Genomic DNA, 21,181 nt, shown 5'->3' with positions numbered 1-21,181 from the left:
CTCCAGGTATGGGGCCCTCTACTGTGAAAATATATGGTGGTTCCTTGTGGGTCAAAGTGAACACCTCTGTAGCAGCGGTCTTCTTTCCCTGTTTCGCAAACATGTATTCGTTTTTTTATTTTCATGATCTTAAATCAAGTTTCACTGTAAACAATTTGCAATGGTAATAATCATCAGTCATTTTGCAACTTTAGTCAATAAACTGCAATAAGATTACATAAACAGTCCCCAACTACCCTCCCCCCCCCCTGCTCTGGTACATAGCTTCATAGACAATTTAGAGAACCATAGCTGCATAAGGGTAAATCAGTCATTGACATCAAAGTACATTGCCATAGGGGACCCAGTACCCATCCCTACCATCACACAGACGGGTCCCCAGGTAACACATCTTTTGGGGGTTCTTTCAGGTCAGACAACATGGCCACCCACAACCTTAAATCATCTTCCAGTTTTTCATCTTTACAATGTTTCATCCAGATTTCCTCATCAGTTGCCCACTCGAAGACATCACTCAGCAGCACCACCGCAGCACAACCTAAGCATCACTCAGCAGCACCTGAGCACCATCTCAGCCCCAGCTCAGCACCAGTACTGCCCCATCTGAGCACCAGCACAGCACCACCTCCGCATCAGTGCAGCACCACCTCACTACCAGCACTGTTTATGACCCCTCCCAATAACAAAACAAGCATTTACAATGCAATAGGTCTCTCATTATTAAAGTTTGAGCTATTGGCATTGCTAAAGAATGCAACCCCAATAGCTCAAACTTTAATAATGTGAGACCTATTGCATTGTAAATGCTTGTTGTGTATCTCTTAACCACGACTGAGAGCTGGAAGTCTCTTCATTTGTGAGTCATTCACTTCTTCCATGGTTCCCTGGGGATGCCTTTAGGTACAACTTGTCTCAATGCCTGCTCTGTGTGTGTGAACTGATTCCACTTCTCTAAAAAGTCCAGCATAGGCGGATCGAGAAGAGTTAATTCTAATCACCACACTTAAAAAAATAATCTTTATTAATCTTTTTGTTTGTTATTTGGCTTGTACAGCAACATATGCATTACAATGTATTGAGCTTAAAGATGCTGGTTACATTTGCTGTGTGTTTCATGGTGCTTATACACAAACAAACATAAAGAAATTAGTACAAACCTGTTAAAAAAGCAAGCATCAGACACAAGTATATCAAGGAATGGGCAAAAGCTAGGGAACCATTGTATATAGTTACATGCATTGAACCTGAAAAGAATGTATAGGTGGAGACTACTATTTGTGTTTCACATTACCAAATGAATAGCTGTTGGCTGCCGTATTTCAGAAAGGGGACTTCTAGACTTGGCAACTAAAGGATCTCGGATGGTGGAAGCATCTGTGGGTAACAATCTGAGTTGAGGAGGAAGCACTTCAACAATGGATGAGTCTAACACTTGCTTTCATAACTTGGTGGGTACAGACTGGAAATACAGCAAAAGCTCGTCCCAATCCTGAGATAAGGGATATTTGCGTGGACTGCCTCCCTCTACAGAGCTTTACTGTTTACCTCGGCCCAAATCAATAGTGACTGCTTCCAAGCAGACCCTCATGGAGGGAAGGCGGCCTTCCAGTGACGCGTAACAGTGTGGTTTGCAATAAGCAATACTAAATCCTGAACAACACGCCACTAACTTGTTTTTCTTTGTGCATTTGAAAGAACCCAAGGTGCAGACCTTCCATTTATTTAAGGCAACACAGCGCATTATCTATGCTAATTGCCAGATGATTATAAACCACGTATGGCACAAGGATGGGCAGGATCAATGCATATGTAGTTGGTATAAGTCAGGCAAACTACAGCGGGGATATTGAGCATTTCCTTCAGGAAAGAATTAGTTCACTTTAGCTCGTGAAAAATCGGTTCTGTGGAGTATTGTTGAAGTTTAAAGCTGGCCTTTCTTTAGACTGTAGCGGGGATGGCCAGTATTATCCCCATTCTTCGTCATGGAACACTCCAATCAATTTCATCTTCCCTCGTGACCCACAAAGCATTCAAAGAAAACCTGGAATGTTCGTCAAGGATCTTGGTCAGCCAGGTAAGGAATCTACAGCTGCTACAAAGCATGCAGAGATAGTGCATGTGAGTGGGTGGTTCTGTCAACAAAATATTCAAACTGGCATGAAAGGCATGCATTAAAATCCGGTATGTTAAAAAATGTCATCTGTGCATGTCGAATTGCTCCTCCAACACTTCAGATGGCGCTTCATTCGAACTCTACAGCTCTCTCATAATTGTTGACATATGTCGCGTGGCTATGTGGTCATCTGTGCATTCTTTTGCCATGCACCACTTCCCACATCTCAGACACCCAGTGACCGGTACTCAAGCCATCTCTCGGAGAGGTATCGCTTTGGGACTGATTCATAGGTGGATAATCTGTGGCGTATCTTTCAGGATACAAAAGTTATTTATCTTTGGCAACAGTATTTCTGTTGAATACATAATGTTCCTGAAGACTCATCAATGATATCCCGCCTCCACTGATATTTTAGTGCAATGGCTAATAAGTGTCAAATTTATGGAAACATTTAATGTGCTATTTTTGTCGCTTTCATTACTTTCTTTGTTGCTCTCTGCACTCCTTGGTGGGGTACAGGAAACGTTTGTAGCTGCATCCAGTACACAGTTGAGCAGCCCTAATTCTCCAGTGTAGTCATGTCTGGAGGAGGTTGAAACCGTACACTGGCGCACTAGAATTGTATTGTTGAGGAAAAGCTTTTTGTGCCAGTCTGACACCTGCAAGGATAATACATAAGGTGAGGACACCTTGAGAAGATTATGTATTGACCAGAAATGTATTTACTAAAAGTATGTAACTTTTTCTTCTTGCCCATAGGAGGAGCCACAAGCCTAGTAGTACCTGACCCCCCAAAAAGACAAGGCCATGTCACCGCAGGAGCTTTGCCGTACAACATGTTCCTCTGATGACCTTTATTTACATAAGCCCCGCCATTACCCCCTCCTCCTTCCTAAGCCCCTACTTTCAAGTATGCTTTACCTTGAAAGGGAATGTCCCACCAGTGTTCTTTGCTTGTCCCGTTTTGGTTGCTTCAACTCCTCCCCTCTGTTAGGTTGCTCTTGACCCGTCTCTCAGTTGTTCCCAAGAAGCCAGACTCTTACCCCTAAAATAAAACCTCTTTAATTGTAAAAAATAATAATGAAAATGGAGAAAAAAAAAACAGAAGTGAAGGGATGCCTGTGCACTTATTTGGAAGAAAGACACACCAACCTGCAGCAGGAAAAAGAATCTGGTAGTCACCGACCGTTAATTGAGGAAGCAAATAAAGGACACATTGCCCGCAGTACAAGTGCTTCGATTTAGTTGCAAGATCCCAAAGTTGCAACTCTGGAGCTAATTGAAGTTAATAACCATTAATATAAAATGAATCCGCCTGGCCTAGAAGGGACCACAGGGTACATGTCACCATGGTTTGCTGATAATGTTAGGCGATAATTCAGTTGTTTTTTTCAGTGATTTTATATATTAAACTAATAAATGACAAACTTTAAAGTCTCCTACTTTGAAGGCTCACTTAAGAAAATAAATGTTGTTTCATTTGTTTATAAAATATTCTCTTGCTGGAATCTTGGAGCATAGTATGTCTTGTGCGGCAAGTTTTTTCTCTCATTATAATCTAAATTCTTATTAAAATTCTGATCGTCTCCTGCTATGGCATTTTCTTGATGGCTCAGAGCATATACTGTAGTAATTTAGTCATTTAAATTAAGGGAAGCAGTTTTATCTTTGCAATTCATGAACCAAGTAGGATTATGACTGCAACTGGAAATAATTAAAATTAAATTAAGTCACTACTTCCACCCACCTGTTAAAAGAAATTAAATTAAATGCGTGCATGAGTCCTTTGATGATATGCAGAAAATATATATCTTCTGAGTTATAAAATGAATTTTAGCATAATCTCTGTTTTTCTCTAAGCCCTTCTTTGCAAATGTTTTACAGGCGTTGTGCAGAATCACGCGGCACTCCCCCAGTGCTTTCCAGAGTGTGATTGAAAAAGTGGGACTCACTGCAGTGATAAACTCATTGGCTGCTGGGATATGCAAAGTTCAACAGTACATGCTCACTATGTTCGCGGCCATGCTGTCGTCAGGGATTCATCTCCAAAGACTGACTCAGGAAAAGGTTTGATGATGTCCTGTAAACATTGCTTTGTGTCACAATTAAATTAATAACATAAAGCGCTTAAGAAGTAAGGGGATAAAGCTAGTCTGTTCGCATAGTTTTCTATGTGTCATTTAATTTTCTCCTAGTTATCTAGAGAATGGTAAGGGAAAAGGTCATGTGCAGCAAGTTCACTTTCACCCGAAATTGACATACTTAGGCCTCTTCAGATTTTCTGTATCCCTTTTACAATAAGGTCAAGTGACCATATTACATATTGCTCAATAATTGACAGTATTTTCACAGACTGTAATTTCAGTGCCATGAAATAGAGTATTGAAACCACGTTTCATGACTTGTTGCAGTTGTTTTACTTGAACTGGCATTGTTTTTCTCCTGACTATACATGCTCCATAAACTGCGCTATGTAAATTTGTCTTGCAACATGGCCGCCTTCTTTCTCCATGTGCACCTCCTCTTGTGCCTGAGGATGGGGCATGAGAAATCTGAAAGAATAAGTGGTTCTAGATCGGGTGTACATATGGTTTGTGTCCTGTTGGGATGTATTATTTATCACTAAAACCGGGCTAGTGGCGGCCTCCAGTCTGGACATTGCCCAAGCCATACTGTGGTGGTTATGCTGTCTTGCACATAAAATGGGAGGGGTTTGCAGTGATTTAGCGATCATATTTTCAGTACAGTTTTAGGAAATTAGAAGGATTGGGTGAGGCGGAGGGACAAGTGTTTTCTACTAAGGTGTTGCACACTTTTTCGGGAGCCTTGATTTGTCATCCCTCCATTGCTGACAGTTTGCTAGTCCTTTGGATTTCTGGATGGCCTGCTAATGGAATTTAATTACACCAGATTAAGACTCCCTGTCTTAATAGCCGAGTCTGGTGGCTTGGGGGACGCATTGGCTTAGTGGACTAATGTTTCCACCATAGGTACCTATGCTCGACCTCAGGGTCACAGGTTCAAAAAACGGTGATGGATTAAACCCAGATCTTTTGACTGGGTGTGAGTGTTTGATTGATTCAGATGCTCCGTCCATCACCACCCCCTTTTGTACAGCTTTTGGCCGCCATAAGTGTGGCAGGGTATGCTCAGACGTGAGTCCCTTGCTCACTTTGCCACTGGATTCAAGCAAGCCGGGCTGAAGACGGCTGGAATGCCATAAACCGGTCCTTGGAAGCTTGTTTCCGGTCCAGGGAAGACATGGCTTGGCAGTTCGGGCTGTACTGTTCCCATGAGGCACAGGGTCAGACTGATTTGCATATAGCCATGTCTGAACTGGGGTGGCAGAGTGGGCTAAAAAATTGTGATGGATTAAACCCAGATCTTTTGACTGGGTGTGAGTGTTTGATTGATTCAGATGCTCCGTCCATCACCACCCCCTTTTGTACCGCTTTTGGCCGCCATAAGTGTGGCAGGGTATGCTCAGACGTGAGTCCCTTGCTCACTTTGCCACTGTATTCAAGCATGCCGGGCTGAAGACGGCTGGAATGCCAGAAACCGGACCTTGGAAGCTTGTTTCCGGTCCAGGGAAGACATGGCTTGGCAGTTCGGGCTGTACTGCTCCCATGAGGCACAGGGTCAGACTGATTTGCATATAGCCATGTCTGAACTGTGGTGGCAGAGTGGGCTAAAAAACGGTGATGGATCAAACCCAGATCTTTTGACTGGGTGTGAGTGTTTGATTGATTCAGATGCTCCGTCCATCACCACCCCCTTTTGTACCGCTTTTGGCCGCCATAAGTGTGGCAGGGTATGCTCAGACGTGAGTCCCTTGCTCACTTTGCCACTGGATTTAAGCAAGCCGGGCTGAAGACGGCTGGAATGCCAGAAACCGGTCCTTGGAAGCTTGTTTCCGGTCCAGGGAAGACATGTCTTGGCAGTTCGGGCTGTACTGTTCCCATGAGGCACAGGGTCAGACTGATTTGCATATAGCCATGTCTGAACTGGGGTGGCAGAGTGGGCTAAAAAACGGTGATGGATTAAACCCAGATCTTTTGACTGGGTGTGAGTGTTTGATTGATTCAGATGCTCCGTCCATCACCACCCCCTTTTGTACCGCTTTTGGCCGCCATAAGTGTGCCAGGGTATGCTCAGACGTGAGTCCCTTGCTCACTTAGCCACTGGATTCAAGCAAGCCGGGCTGAAGACAGCTGGAATGCCAGAAACCGGTCCTTGGAAGCTTGTTTCCGGTCCAGGGAAGACATGGCTTGGCAGTTCGGGCTGTACTGTTCCCATGAGGCACAGGGTCAGACTGATTTGCATATAGCCATGTCTGAACTGGGGTGGCAGAGTGGGCTAAAAAACGGTGATGGATTAAACCCAGATCTTTTGACTGGGTGTGAGTGTTTGATTGATTTAGATGCTCCGTCCATCACCACCCCGTTTTGTACCGCTTTTGGCCGCCATAAGTGTGGCAGGGTATGCTCAGACGTGAGTCCCTTGCTCACTTTGCCACTGGATTCAAGCAAGCCGGGCTGAAGACGGCTGGAATGCCAGAAACCGGTCCTCGGAAGCTTGTTTCCGGTCCAGGGAAGACATGGCTTGGCAGTTCGGGCTGTACTGTTCCCATGAGGCACAGGGTCAGACGGATTTGCATATAGCCATGTCTGAACTGGGGTGGCAGAGTGGGCTAAAAAACGGTGATGGATTAAACCCAGATCTTTTGACTGGGTGTGAGTGTTTGATTGATTCAGATGCTCCGTCCATCACCACCCCCTTTTGTACCGCTTTTGGCCGCCATAAGTGTGGCAGGGTATGCTCAGACGTGAGTCCCTTGCTCACTTTGCCACTGGATTCAAGCAAGCTGGGCTGAAGACGGCTGGAATGCCAGACACCGGTCCTTGGAAGCTTGTTTTCGGTCCAGGGTAGACATGGCTTGGCAGTTCGGGCTGTACTGTTCCCATGAGGCACAGGGTGAAACTGATTTGCATATAGCCATGTCTGAACTGGGGTGGCAGAGTGGGCTAAAAAACGGTGATGGATTAAACCCAGATCTTTTGACTGGGTGTGAGTGTTTGATTGATTCAGATGCTCCGTCCATCACCACCCCCTTTTGTACCGCTTTTGGCCGCCATAAGTGTGGCAGGGTATGCTCAGACGTGAGTCCCTTGCTCACTTTGCCACTGGATTCAAGCAAGCCGGGCTGAAGACGGCTGGAATGCCAGAAACCGGTCCTTGGAAGCTTGTTTCCGGTCCAGGGAAGACATGGCTTGAGAGTTCGGGCTGTACTGTTCCCATGAGGCACAGGGTCAGACTGATTTGCATATAGCCATGTCTGAACTGGGGTGGCAGAGTGGGCTAAAAAACGGTGATGGATCAAACCCAGATCTTTTGACTGGGTGTGAGTGTTTGATTGATTCAGATGCTCCATCCATCACCACCCCCTTTTGTACTGCTTTTGGCCGCCATAAGTGTGGCAGGGTATGCTCAGACGTGAGTCCCTTGCTCACTTTGCCACTGGATTTAAGCAAGCCGGGCTGAAGATGGCTGGAATGCCAGAAACCGGTCCTTGGAAGCTTGTTTCTGGTCCAGGGAAGACATGTCTTGGCAGTTCGGGCTGTACTGTTTCCATGAGGCACAGGGTCAGACTGATTTGCATATAGCCATGTCTGAACTGGGGTGGCAGAGTGGGCTAAAAAACGGTGATGGATTAAACCCAGATCTTTTGACTGGGTGTGAGTGTTTGATTGATTCAGATGCTCCATCCATCACCACCCCCTTTTGTACCGCTTTTGGCCGCCATAAGTGTGGCAGGGTATGCTCAGACGTGAGTCCCTTGCTCACTTTGCCACTGGATTCAAGCAAGCCGGGCTGAAGACGGCTGGAATGCCAGAAACCGGTCCTTGGAAGCTTGTTTCTGGTCAAGGGAAGACATGGCTTGGCAGTTCGGGCTGTACTGTTCCCATGAGGCACAGGGTCAGACGGATTTGCATATAGCCATGTCATAACTGGGGTGGCAGAGTGGGCTAAAAAACGGTGATGGATTAAACCCAGATCTTTTGACTGGGTGTGAGTGTTTGATTGATTCAGATGCTCCGTCCATCACCACCCCCTTTTGTACCGCTTTTGGCCGCCATAAGTGTGGCAGGGTATGCTCAGACGTGAGTCCCTTGCTCACTTTGCCACTGGATTCAAGCAAGCTGGGCTGAAGACGGCTGGAATGCCAGAAACCGGTCCTTGGAAGCTTGTTTCCGGTCCAGGGAAGACATGGCTTGAGAGTTCGGGCTGTACTGTTCCCATGAGGCACAGGGTCAGACTGATTTGCATATAGCCATGTCTGAACTGGGGTGGCAGAGTGGGCTAAAAAACGGTGATGGATCAAACCCAGATCTTTTGACTGGGTGTGAGTGTTTGATTGATTCAGATGCTCCGTCCTTCACCACCCCCTTTTGTATCAAATCTCAGTGGATCCACTCAACCTTTCAACCTCATGATGTCAATAAAATTAGTACCATTACATTTGGTAACAATAAACATAAGTTTTTCAGCTCCAAGATACTCTTCTGGGGGAACGTGCACTTTACAAATACACGCTATGTTATGTTAATTCTTTCTTGGGTACATATAAAGTGGTACCACGGTAAGGAAGCTCATTGTGCACATGATTACCCTCTTCAGACACCAAAGAGTCCTTTTCTTCTTGACTCATACTCTGCCTAACTCTATCCAAGAAGGACTCCAGGTCGCAGAGACCTACAATGTGCTTTGAGTTCACAATGTTCTCTGGTGTCTGTCCTAGAAAGTCCTGATTTATGTAACCCCATCTAGCTCGGAGATCAGCCTTATTGTGTTGTGTGCCTGGCCAAATCAGTGTTGCCATTCTTGAATGCATGATTTAATGGCCAATACCACTCGTTTGGCAGCTGAGTAACTCTGCTCTGTCTGTAAACATCTTTTGATAAAATTGGGAACTGGGTGAGTGTGTTCTGTTATGCTATCACATTGTGATAATATACCACCCAGAGCTACCTGGGAGGCATCAGCCTCCACGAGAGAAGGCTGCGTGGGGACTGTGGGGCTGTCTGAGTGCTGAAACTGTGGTGCATCTCTCCTTAATTCTCCTTAACTAAGTGAAAGGCATCACTGGTCTTCTGGGATCGCTCAAAGGTACCTTCTTTCTATCCAATTTGGCAAAAAGAGAATGATCTGTCTCAAGCTCCAAGGGAGCGTTATTATGCAAAGTGTCTATCGGTAATGAGATACCAAGGTGACTGGATGGAGGGACCAGTCAATAGCAGGATTGTGCAACTGAAGCCAGGGGAGTCCTAAAATAGCGCCAAAGGTAGGTGTGTCAATGAGGTCAAAGGTCAAGGTCTCAATATGCCCTTTCTCACACACTAAGGATAGCGGAGTACTTTGGTATGCTCGGAGCCACCTAAGGCTTTAACAGGCTCTGGTTCACTTTTTTGAACCCATGCAATATGTAAAGAACTGGCCAAAGCTAGATCTACGAAATTTCTAGTGCCCCAGAATCTACAAGCATAGGTAAAACTTGTCTCTGTTGGTGTGCAATGATAAGGGTGACTGGTATTGTTAAATGTTGTTTAATTTTATGTGAGGTATTAGCTAGGTAAATGGGGGTCGGTTCAAGAACTACACCCAGCTGAGTGACTCCTATGTGAACTGGGCACACTAACATTTTTCAGCATCATGTCAGAAATAAAGGCGCTAGCTTTGCGAATTCCTTTAGGATTGGCTGGGCATTCTCATGCAAAATGCCCTGCTTCACCGAAATACAAACACAGGTTTATAATTTCTGTCTTTGTTCTATTTACTTGGCAGTTAAAGGACCGCGCAAACCCCCAATCTGCATGGGTCTTGTGCTATCCTGATTCTTAAAATCTGATGCTTTCCACTCAGACCACACAACTGGCAGTCTTGGCTCCCCTCAGGGACCTTCCCTTTAAACTTTGGTCATTCCTGCCAACTAAATTAATGAACTCTGAACAATTTAGGGTAAATCTACAATTTGCGCCGGGGAATCCTTTGAGTCATCCCTTCACCCCCTATAAAAGAAGGAAGTCCTATTTTCTTCTGGCCACTGGGTTTCTATAACTAGCTTACAACAAGCATTTACAATGCAATGGTTTCGCCTTTGGAAAAGTTAGAGCTATTGGCATTGTAAATGACAAAATTTGTATTTATGTGTTGATTTTGAAAACAGATAAATAAATGGCATTGTCATTTACATTGCCATTAGCTTAATCTCTCGCAAATGTGAGACTTATTGTACCCTACGGACGAGCTCAGCAGACAGCAATTACTACCCCACACACACACACCCAGAGCCACACACCCAGAGCCAGCCACACACACCCAGAGCCAGCCACACACACCCAGAGCCAGCCACACACACACACACCCAGAGCCACACACACACCTAGAGCCACACACACACACACACCCAGAGCCACACACACACACACCCAGAGCCACACACACACACACACACCCAGAGCCACACACACACACACACCCAGAGCCACACACACACACACCCAGAGCCACACACACACACACACCCAGAGCCACACACACACACACACCCAGAGCCACACACACACACACACCCAGAGCCACACACACAGAGCCACACACACCCACCCAGAGCCAGCCACACACACCCACCCAGAGCCACACACACCCACTCAGAGCCACACACACCCACCCAGAGCCACACACACCCACCCAGAGCCACACACACCCACCCAGAGCCACTCACACCCACCCAGAGCCACTCACACCCACCCAGAGCCACTCACATCCACCCAGAGCCACACACACCCACCCAGAGCCACACACACACTCAGGAGAGCAAGCACAGCGAGGGGGCAGGGAAGCAAGCACAGCGAGGGGGCAGGGAAGCAAGCACAGCGAGGGGGCAGGGAAGCAAGCACAGCGAGGGGGCAGGGAAGCAAGCACAGCGAGGGGGCAGGGAAGCAAGCACAGCGAGGGGGCAGGGAAGCTAGCACAGCGAAGGGGCAGGGAAGGAGGCACAGCGAGGGGGCAGGGAAGGAGGCACAGCGAGGGGGCAGGGAAGCAAGCACAGCGAGGGGGCAGGGAAGCAAGCACAGCGAGGGGGCAGGGAAGCAAGCACAGCGAGGGGGCAGGGAAGCAAGCACAGCGAGGGGGCAGGGAAGCAAGCACAGCCAGGTGGCAGGGAAGCAAGCACAGCCAGGTTGCAGGGGAGCAAGCACAGCCAGGGGAAGGGGAACCAGGGGGCGGGGGAGCAAGCACAGCCAGGGGGCGGGGAAGCAAGCACAGCCAGGGGGCGGGGAAGCAAGCACTGCCAGGGGGCAGGGAAGCAAGCACAGCCAGGGGGCAGGGAAGCAAGCACAGCTAGGGGGCAGGGAAGCAAGCACAGCCAGGGGGCAGGGAAGCAAGCACAGCCAGGGGGCAGGGAAGCAAGCACAGCCAGGGGGCAGGGAAGCAAGCACAGCCATGTTTTCAGTGCTTGGCTATTCTGAACAAACCATTGGTATCCGGCCTGCCACTCAGACGAAAACAACTCCCAGAATACCTTAAATAGCTAAATGAAACCTCAGAAGTAGAAACATTATGTCCTGACTACACGAGAGAGGCTGCAATTGTAACTGCGAGGGACAAATACCACTGAACTGGGAAGAAGACGGCGTACAACTATAGTGGAGGAATAACAACCTCGTACACTACTGCATACCACTTTGCTTTGGATCCAGGAACACCACAGGCCCAGGTTTGGACGCTACTTCAGAAATGCCACAGCACAGAAAGAATAACATTACCTAATGTACTTGTGTAATGTAGTTGGTGCTCATGTAAAGCACTCCAATACCTACTTTCGCGTTATTTAAAACTGCCCAAAAATAGAAGCGGGGTTGAAGTCCTGGCAACGTGTTACAAATGTAGTTCATTAAAAAACGTTTTTTCTTGTTATTGAGGCCGCAGAAACAGCCAGCCTCGAGGAGCAGCTTCAAGCATGGGGAGTAACAGTGACGTGAGTAAGCTGTTTTCTGGGCTAGTTCTTTAGATGCTTACCGTGCCGCGGGGACGGGGCTTCATGATAGGAGAATAAAGACTCTGCAATGGACAGAGGCTGGTAATCTATAAGAGCGGCATACGTGGCATTGTGTGAGGAGTTGGGCACGAGGTGACTGACTCGGTGAAGTCCGTGAAGGGAGTAGTCTCACTCACCGGAAGTGCCCCACAGTTCCTCGTCTGAGCAGTCCATCCACACCCCTGGACCGTCTCACCCCAGCGCAAGCTCATTCTTGCGCCCCAGCAGCGCCCACTGTGGGTTGCCTCTCCAGCAATGCCCAGTCTCACTCCCTTCCAGTGCAGGGGTCTCTAAACTGGTTATGGCCTCTTCTGGTCTCCCCCTGCACCCACCTCCTGCCACCCCACAGGAGAACCCCCAAGTCTCACTCTCCAAAAACGAAATAAGGCACCCTTCCTCCAGATGTGTCCCTCTCCGTGCAGTGCCACATTCCACGTGCACCGCTGACTATTATTGCAGTACTCAGTCTCATTCACCTTGCAGCCCCCCACCCCAAAGCCCAGAAGCAGGGGTTGCCTCACTGATTCCGCAGTCCTCGGTTTAATTCCCCTACTGACAGTCGTTCCTTCCCGTAGCCCCTCACCCTCAGCGTCGCAGCCCCACTATTCAGCAGTGTCAGTCCCCGGCTTTCACTCTCTAGCACGGCCAGAGATTTACCCTCACAGCAGTGTGCCAGGCTGACTCTTCCAGAACTCTCCAGAGCCCCCTTTCCACTGGCCTGGGTTATCTGCGCTGCAGGTCTCCTGCCTGAGTCCCCAGCAGACACCAGCATCACTCACTCAGCTGTACCCCATTCTCTCTCAGCAGTCACTCTCTCTCCCAGAAGTCCCCCAAACTTAGTGCGCCAGCAGGGCCAAGAGCTCGCTCCCCAGCAACCTGAGTCCCCCGGCAGTGCATTATTCTCACTGACCCAGCAGTGCCTGCAGTCTCACTCTGCAGTGCACCTCCATCCTCTCTGTCCGAGCAGGGACCACAGCCTACCCCCACCTCAGAGAAGTGCCACTTTAATGCACGCTGCAGTGTCCTTATTTGCCTTTACGCTTACTCTGAGAACGGTGCCGAATCCAACTCCGGTACCAGTGCCCGAGTCTCACTCCCCCTGCCGCCAGTGCCCGAGTCTCACTCCCCCTGCCACCCTTGCCAGAGTCTCACTCCCCCTGCCCGCCAGTGCCTGAGTCTCACTCCCCCTGTGCGCCAGTGCCTGAGTCTCACCCTCACTGCCCAGCAGTGCCCGAGTCTCACCCTCACTGCCCAGCAGTGCCAGTGTCTCACCCTCACTGCCCAGCAGTACCCGAGTCTCACTCCCACTGCCCAGCAGTGCCTGAGTCTCACCCTCACTGCCCGCCAGTGCCCGAGTCTCTCTCCCTGCCCGCCAGTGCCCGAGTCTCACTCTCATTGCCCGCCAGTGCCCAAATCTCACTCTCACTGCCCACGAGAGCCCTGAGTCTCAGTCTCACAGCCCACGAGTGCATGAGTCTCATTCCCCCTGCCCACCAGTCCCCGAGTCTCACTCTCACTGCCCACGAGTGCCATGAGTCGCACTCTCACTGCCCGCCAGGGACCGAGTCTCACTCTTACTGCCTACCTCTGTGTCACTCAGGTGTCTGAGCTCTCTACTTACCACTGCAGTGGCCCCAGTCTCACCCTCGTCGCACTGCCCCTCTCTAGTCTCACTCTCACAGCCCATGAGTCTCACTCCCCCTGCCCACCAGTCCCCGAGTCTCACTCTCACTGCCCACGAGTGCCCTGAGTCTCACTCTCACTGCCCGCCAGGGACCGAGTCTCACTCTCACTGCCCACGAGAGCCCTGAGTCTCACTCTCACAGCCCACGAGTGCACGAGTCTCATTCCCCCTGCCCACCAGTCCCCGAGTCTCACTGTCACTGCCCACGAGTGCCATGAGTCGCACTCTCACAGCCCGCCAGGGACCGAGTCTCACCCTCACTGCCCAGCAGTGCCTGAGTCTCTTTCTCTGCCCACCAGTGCCCGAGTCTCACTCTCACTGACCGCCAGTGCCCGAGTCTCACTCTCACTGCCCACGAGAGCTCTGAGTCTCACTCTCACAGCCCACAAGTGCACGAGTCTCACTCCCCCTGCCCACCAGTCCCCGAGTCTCACTCTCACTGCCCACGAGTGCCCTGAGTCGCACTCTCACTGCCCGCCAGGGACCGAGTCTCACTCTCACTGCCCACGAGAGCCCTGAGTCTCACTCTCACAGCCCACGAGTGCACGAGTCTCATTCCCCCTGCCCACCAGTCCCCGAGTCTCACTCTCACTGCCCACGAGTGCCATGAGTCGCACTCTCACTGCCCGCCAGGGACCGAGTCTCACTCTTACTGCCTACCTCTGTGTCACTCAGGTGTCTGAGCTCTCTACTTACCACTGCAGTGGCCCCAGTCTCACCCTCGTCGCACTGCCCCTCTCTAGTCTCACTCGCCCCTTGAGTGAATCCAGCTGTTGAGCAGCGACTTCAGACGTATTCATTCACTCACTCATACCCGTAGTATTCCCTCTCCCCACAGCAGTGAGTCCCTCCCGCCCGGTACTCACACGAAGACCCCGAAGAGCAGGGCTCGGACGCCCACTTCCAGCAGCAGCTCCCGCATCTCCGGTCCATCGGCCGGCGCTCGCAGCCGCCCTGCTCTCACAGCCCGCCCGGCCCCATGCGCAGCCCGCGCCCCACCCTCCCCCGCCGCCCCCGGCAAGGAACGGGGAGAGGGAGGGGGCAGGAGGTGTGGAGATACGAGAGGAGGAGGAGGAGGGAAGGGGAAGGATGAGGCTGGAGGAAAGAGCGAGATGCGAGGGGAGGAAGCAGAGGTGACGGCAGGAGGGGGTGAAAGAGAGGAGGAGGGGGTCACAACCAATAATGTACCGTCTCCTTGCAGTGACAGCAGGGCTGCTGCACACCTGCAGATGAAAGGCCTGGGCGCGAGGCACAGATCGCCCACAAGGACTGGCAGGTGAGCTGTGAGCTCCCTTGACACTTTGCTTCGTTCTCACAGTTCCTGCCACACGCTGTACGCCCCGCAGCGATTCCTCTAAACAGCTGCGGGTTGGATTTCTCAGGGCCCGAACCAAGGGGTATCGCCTTCCTGGGGTCTTTGAATTGGCCATTGTGTCGGGTGTTAAAGCGGACCACGCCCGCCATGAAGGCTACTGCCCGGCCGCCATCTTCGAAGAAATGACCAAAACAAACCTAAAAAAAAAACACCGCCCACCGCAGTAATGACGTTTTAAAAGAGGCGGGATGCGAAAGAATCGCCGGAACGCCCACGAATCTGGTCCGACAATTACGGACAGATCTCCCTTCCAATGGCTAGCCTCCATTTATGGAGCTAGCCAATGGAACAGAGAGGCGGGACAAAGCCCCGTACTGCTCAAACATAAGATTTCGCCTGCGCAAACACTGCTGCGCAGTGCTATGCCAGGCGAAACCTAAAAAGCAGTAATGTATGCAAGGAGGTCCTTACTGTCCTTATGAAGTTTTAGCAACTCATTTTCACTGGCCTGGTCAAAAGTGTGACGAGCAAAGAGATGAGACCTCGCCTCTTTAATCCTTCAAAATCATGTAATAGCGGGTCATTATTTTCAATGAGTGGAATAGCCCAATCAGCAGCTGTACACCCAAGATAAGATATGATAAAGGCTATTCTAGCAGATCCGAGGGAAAGGCTCCTGGTTTACAAAGAAACTGTAACTGGCACAGATTCCAAAATGCATCAGAATTGTGACTATGCCCAAAAAATCGTTTGAGCCGGGCCAAAGACACCCGGTCTGGAGTGGTAACTGTGACATGAACAGTATTAGCGTTTCCAGAAGCAGAGGTGCTTGTTAGATTTACAAATTGCTAAGGTGTGGAGTTGTGTAAAGGGACATGTGCTCTTGGGAAACGCCACAGTCCCTACTTCAAATTACCATTGTGAGGCTGACACCTTACTAGTTTGTCCTTAAGCAACAGATTTTCCTGCTGCAAGGACTGAACTTCATTCTGTACATCACCAAAAGCCCTGGCTAAGTCTAAATCACTTGGGGTGTCCTCAGGCAGGGCCTGAGCCAGGCCCTGATCGTGTCTCAGGTTATCCATGTCTTTTGGGCGGTGGAAGCATGAAAGTCTTGGCTTTCTGTCATGGACTCACCTGGTCCCAACCAAGGTACCAATGCTGTACCTCCTATCCCTCCTGGGGACAATGCAAGTCAAAGAACCGAAACCTTAGATCTCACACTGTCCACCTTGTGGGAAGAGGGGTTGGGATAAAATAAGAAGAGAGAGACTTGCAGTACTGGATCTGCTCAGTGGCTGTGCAACACTAACAGGAGTTGTCACTTCTGAGACCTTCTATGTTTGCCAGGCAGATATTCACTGGACTAGAACATCTAGCTTTGCAATGACGCAATGCACTGGAAATAATTGGGCAGTTACCATCAGTGCACTAAAAGGTTTCTACATACAATGAACATGCAGTAACTTCAGTGACATAAACTTACATGTTTCAGCAGCAGCTCGGTATGAGAGCGGAATAACCAAAATTACAGATTGGAGTGTTGCAGTCCTAGGAATAAACCTAAAATTTAAATTGGAGTTATTTGCACTTCCAGTTATAAACTCGGAACATAGGTTAATGTCCCTTGCACTCCCAAGGATACACTCTGAGCAAAGGTTGGAGTTACTTGCACTCCCAAGGATACACTCGGAGCAAAACTTTGGAGTTACACTCCTAAGCATACAGTTGAAACACATGGTGTGGTGCAAGGTTGTTGCATATATCAGAGACTCTGAAGTGCTTTCTCTTGGTCCTACTGTTCATCAGAGAAACACAGAACTAAAGTATTCATTCCTTGTGCAGTGACAGTTCTAGCATCAAGGTTGTAGGAAGGCTCCGGGATATAAACACGCATGAAGCGCTGGAGTAAATCACAGAGAGGACATAGAGGAAAAGTCTATAGTTCTTGAAGACTAGGGTACTCATCCTGTTCACTACTATAAGCAGTTTAGTGCGCCCTAACCTGATATCAAGTACTTAGCCTAGTTCTTCCACTTAACTGAAGTTCAAAGAACACCTCGAGGCCTTGACTCAAGGAGTCGCTGGGGTCTGGAGTAGCTCTGCAGGAGGGAGCGAGGAGGAAGACATCAAGGGAGCTAGTGCCATGGGAACCATTGGTTCGGATGGACTTGAAAGAGAATGAAGGGCATCTTGGCTCCAGCAGGACTCTTAAGGGGAGTAGGAAGGGTGTAGCCTTGTTCCTCAGGGAACGAGGCCAAGCCACAATTCGGGTTTGGGTAGGCTTTATATATCTTCTTGAAGGCTCAATGGATGTATCTAGATCACGTGGGGCACATGTCCGTCTGGAAGTTTTTCAAACCTTCGAGAAAAGTTGTGTTAATACACTCTCTGTGATCTTACCAAATGATAAGGTGCAACTTGTTGATCGGAACCAAATAACAGGAAAAAAATGTATTGTTTTCGCTCGTAAGTGCATAATGGAAAACAACTCGAAGGTCCCAGTAACAGCAAGAGCGAGGCTTACCATTGGCTCACAGGATTCAGGGGTAAGCTTGCAGGGTCTCCATGGAAAACCACACCAAGGCCCTAGAAAAAGCGAGAGCAGTTAATCCACTGGTTCATAGGATTTGGGGGAATGATTACAGGGATTCAAGCACAATGGAATTACTGGTGCTGAGGAAGCATCGGTCATGAGGGTGCTTGGGGAGAATCAATTATGAATGTGCTGTGGGAACATCGGTTATGAGAATGCTGGGGGAACACCAGTCATGATATCATAGCATACCATAAAGCACCATAGGAATAAAGCAACATAAGCCCTGCACGCTAGATCACTATGCAGGGTACGCAAGAAGGGATGGTGACAGAGAGGGCTCAGGAGGGGATTGAGACAGCAACAAAATGATGGACTGGGATGTAGCCCTGAGTAAATACCAGTGGAAAGAACTCAAACATTCCATTCATCAATTTTTATCTAAATTCCACATGACGGCACCTAAAGAAAGACATACATCTGAGCAAGAGGCGATTTAAAAAAAAATTAAAACAAGCCTATTTACTCTTTCAGAGGCCTCATGTATGGCATTGATAAGGACTTCTTTCAAAACAATGTAGTTTGCCTGTTTACATTTCAGCCCGACCCTTCCTCCTCCACTCCCTGAATACCTGTTGCATTGTCTTATGGATGCAATTAGAGTGCCGTGTATTGCAGCCATTCATAATTTTCAGCCATTTCCTGCAAGGCTAACACTCCCTTACCCAATAGTGCATGGCTATTCTTCATTTGTTACTAGTTCATCTCAACCATCATCTACTTCCTATCTGTACCTGGCACGCACACCAATCGTCTGTCTCCTTGTGACCAGTTACCTAGTTTCCTGGTTCCCCACATGCCTGATCTACCCAGTATGTCCATTCCATGGGGACAGAGGAGCATTACGATATGGGTCTGTGGAAAAAAGAGGGTACAATGTGGAGAATCGTACCAATTATACATTTTCTTCTTTTCTTTTATTAAAGGATTTTGTTATCAAAGTTATCCGATTATTGGAAAGCCCCTCAACGGTGATTAGAGCCAAAACATTTCTGGTCCTACTTCAGATTCTAACTCACAACAAAGAGATGTTACTTCAATACTGTCAATCAAGGTATGGTGTCAATGATTTATCATAATTATATTTCATTTTTAATTCTGTTTAAATACATAGTTTTGTAGTCTCTGTAGAACTGCATAAATGATGCTCACGAATGAACTTAAATCCAGCTCACTATCCTTTTTTTTTTAAGTTTGATTTTATTGAAAACCAGAAAGAAAAGGGGGAGGGGAAAGGAGAAGAAACAGGAAGAAGGATATGGTAATAATTACAATTTAAGGAAAAGCACAGTGGATAATACAATAAATTCTCAATATTCTCATAAAAAAAGAGGAGAAACACTTTAGTTAATATAATAAAAATTCATAAAAAGGCAGAAAAAATGAGCATGAAATAACATGAGCAAATAAGGTAAAGAAGATACAAATGCATTATGTGATAATATTAGAAATAAACAAGCAAACGAAAGGCAAATGAAATTCATGGTGGTTTACGGACTTCAACAACGTCAGGAGCCAAGGAGGAGCAGGGGCAGTGGAGGAAAGATATGTTACCAAAGGAATCCATAAAAGATCCCGTTTAACAGCCAGTGAAACTGGAGAAACGAAATTGGTGTCTAACCGGTGATGGTAACAAACTGCATTCCACCAGGAACGATAAGACACGTTTGAGGCTTGTTTCCAGTGAGATGTAATCGTGTGGAAAGCAACGGCTATTAAGAGATCAAAGAGATGGTAATGGTTAGAGGACTGAGGAAGGTCAGGAGAAATGGAACCCAGAAAAACAAGAACTGGGGAGAAGGGGATCTGAAAATGGAAAATCTTTTGGATTTGGGCCCATACGGAATTCCAGAACTTGGAAATATGTGGACAGTCGAAAAGCATGTGTTTGAGGTCAGCTGAGGGAAAGGGGCAAGACCAACATGTAGAGGGTGTGTCTTGAGAAAAGCGTGAGAGGGAGAGAGGGGTAAACAAGACTCTATTATAAATAAAATATAAAGTTTGGGTAGTGTTAGCAGCTCTAGAGGTCTTATGAAGTTTGGTCCAAATCCTATCCCAAAGAAGAACGGACAACTCCTGAGAAAGATCAGACTCCCATGCAACTTCAAGTTTAGATTTTGCTCGATCAGCTATGCACCGGAGAGAATTATAAAGAGAAGAGGCGGAGGGGCAAGACTCTAGCAAGGAGGAAGTGGATTTACGGTCGGCAGGTATATCACTGGAGAATGGCAAAGACTGGAGATAAGAAACGAGGACAGGTAGAAGCGAGTTATATTGAGAACGGGCACTGGAGGGTAGATGAAAGGAGGACTGTAATTCAGAGAAAGACATAGGGACGCCGAGAGTGAGCAATTGAGAAACCCAGCATAATCCACGGAAATGCCAGACTTCCCAGTAAATAGTACGGTTACGAATTTGAAGTCGAGAGTTAAACCAGATAGGTTGATCATGAGAAGATTGAAGAGAAGGGAAGGATGAAGATAAAAAGGGAAGAAGAAGTGCACGACAATGTGAGATGATAGGGGTGCGAAGGCGAGCAGGGCAGAGCGTAAAGGATAGAACTTCACGGAAAGTGAAGGGAGAGAGAAAGGAAGATTCCATAGTCAACCATACAGGAGGATAGACGGGAGGGTCATTCGAAAGCCATCGAGTTGTGTGCCTTATAGAAAAAGCACGATGATATTGCCTAAAGTCAGGAAAGCGTACACCAGAATGAGCCTTATCTTTCCTAAGAGTAGTGAGGGCAATCCTGGGACGTTTGTCACGCCAGAGGAATTTTAAAAGTAGAGAGTCGATCTTCTTGAAATATGAAGCAGGAATATGTATTGGAAGCATGGAAAGAGTGTAGAGAAGGAGGGGAGAGAGCATCATTTTGATAGAGTTAAGTCGGCCCCACCAGGACAAAAAGAGTGGATGCCATCGTGTAATATTCGTCTCCAGTTTTTTAGTAAGATAATCAAAATTAAACTTGAGAGTGTCAGAAAGAGTAGGCGCGAATAAAACACCTAAATACTTAAGTTTGGATCGTTGCCATGAGAAGCCAGATTAAGCGAAGTGATGTTTCTGACAGAGAGAATTCAATGGAAGGACTTCGCATTTATCAACATTCAAGCGGTAACCAATGACTGCAGAAAAAGAGGAGACTTGTTGTAAAAAGGAAGGTAAAGAGGAGAGAGGATCGGAGCAATAAAAGAGGATATCATCCGCATATACCGAAAGTTTAACCTGTTTGGAACCAAAGTGATACCCAGATATTTTATCATCTTGACGAATTTTAGTGAGAAAAGGCTCTAAAGCCATAACAAAAAGGAGAGGGGAAAGTGGACAGCCTTGACGCACTCCCCTGTGAAGAGAAAAATAGTCTGAAGTCAGTC

General features: G+C 48.0%; 1 protein-coding gene across 5 annotated transcripts in view; it reads left to right on the top strand.

Annotated features, from left to right (window-relative positions):
* The window catches only part of ULK4 (unc-51 like kinase 4), a 2,246,396-nt gene that overhangs the window by 840,051 nt on the left and 1,385,164 nt on the right, over window positions 1–21,181 (top strand). For all 5 annotated transcript variants that reach the window (XM_078663530.1, XM_078663529.1, XM_078663527.1 and 2 more), the window contains 2 exons: window positions 4,001–4,183; window positions 18,734–18,861. In XM_078663530.1, the coding sequence (XP_078519656.1) occupies window positions 4,001–4,183; window positions 18,734–18,861 (311 nt within the window). The remainder of the gene's footprint in view (window positions 1–4,000; window positions 4,184–18,733; window positions 18,862–21,181) is intronic.

The sequence above is a fragment of the Lissotriton helveticus genome, chromosome 10 (assembly GCF_964261635.1).
Source record: "Lissotriton helveticus chromosome 10, aLisHel1.1, whole genome shotgun sequence".
Lineage (NCBI taxonomy): Eukaryota > Metazoa > Chordata > Amphibia > Caudata > Salamandridae > Lissotriton > Lissotriton helveticus.
The sequence above is the reverse complement of the archived record's forward strand: the minus strand, read 5'-3'. Positions and strand labels throughout refer to the sequence as shown.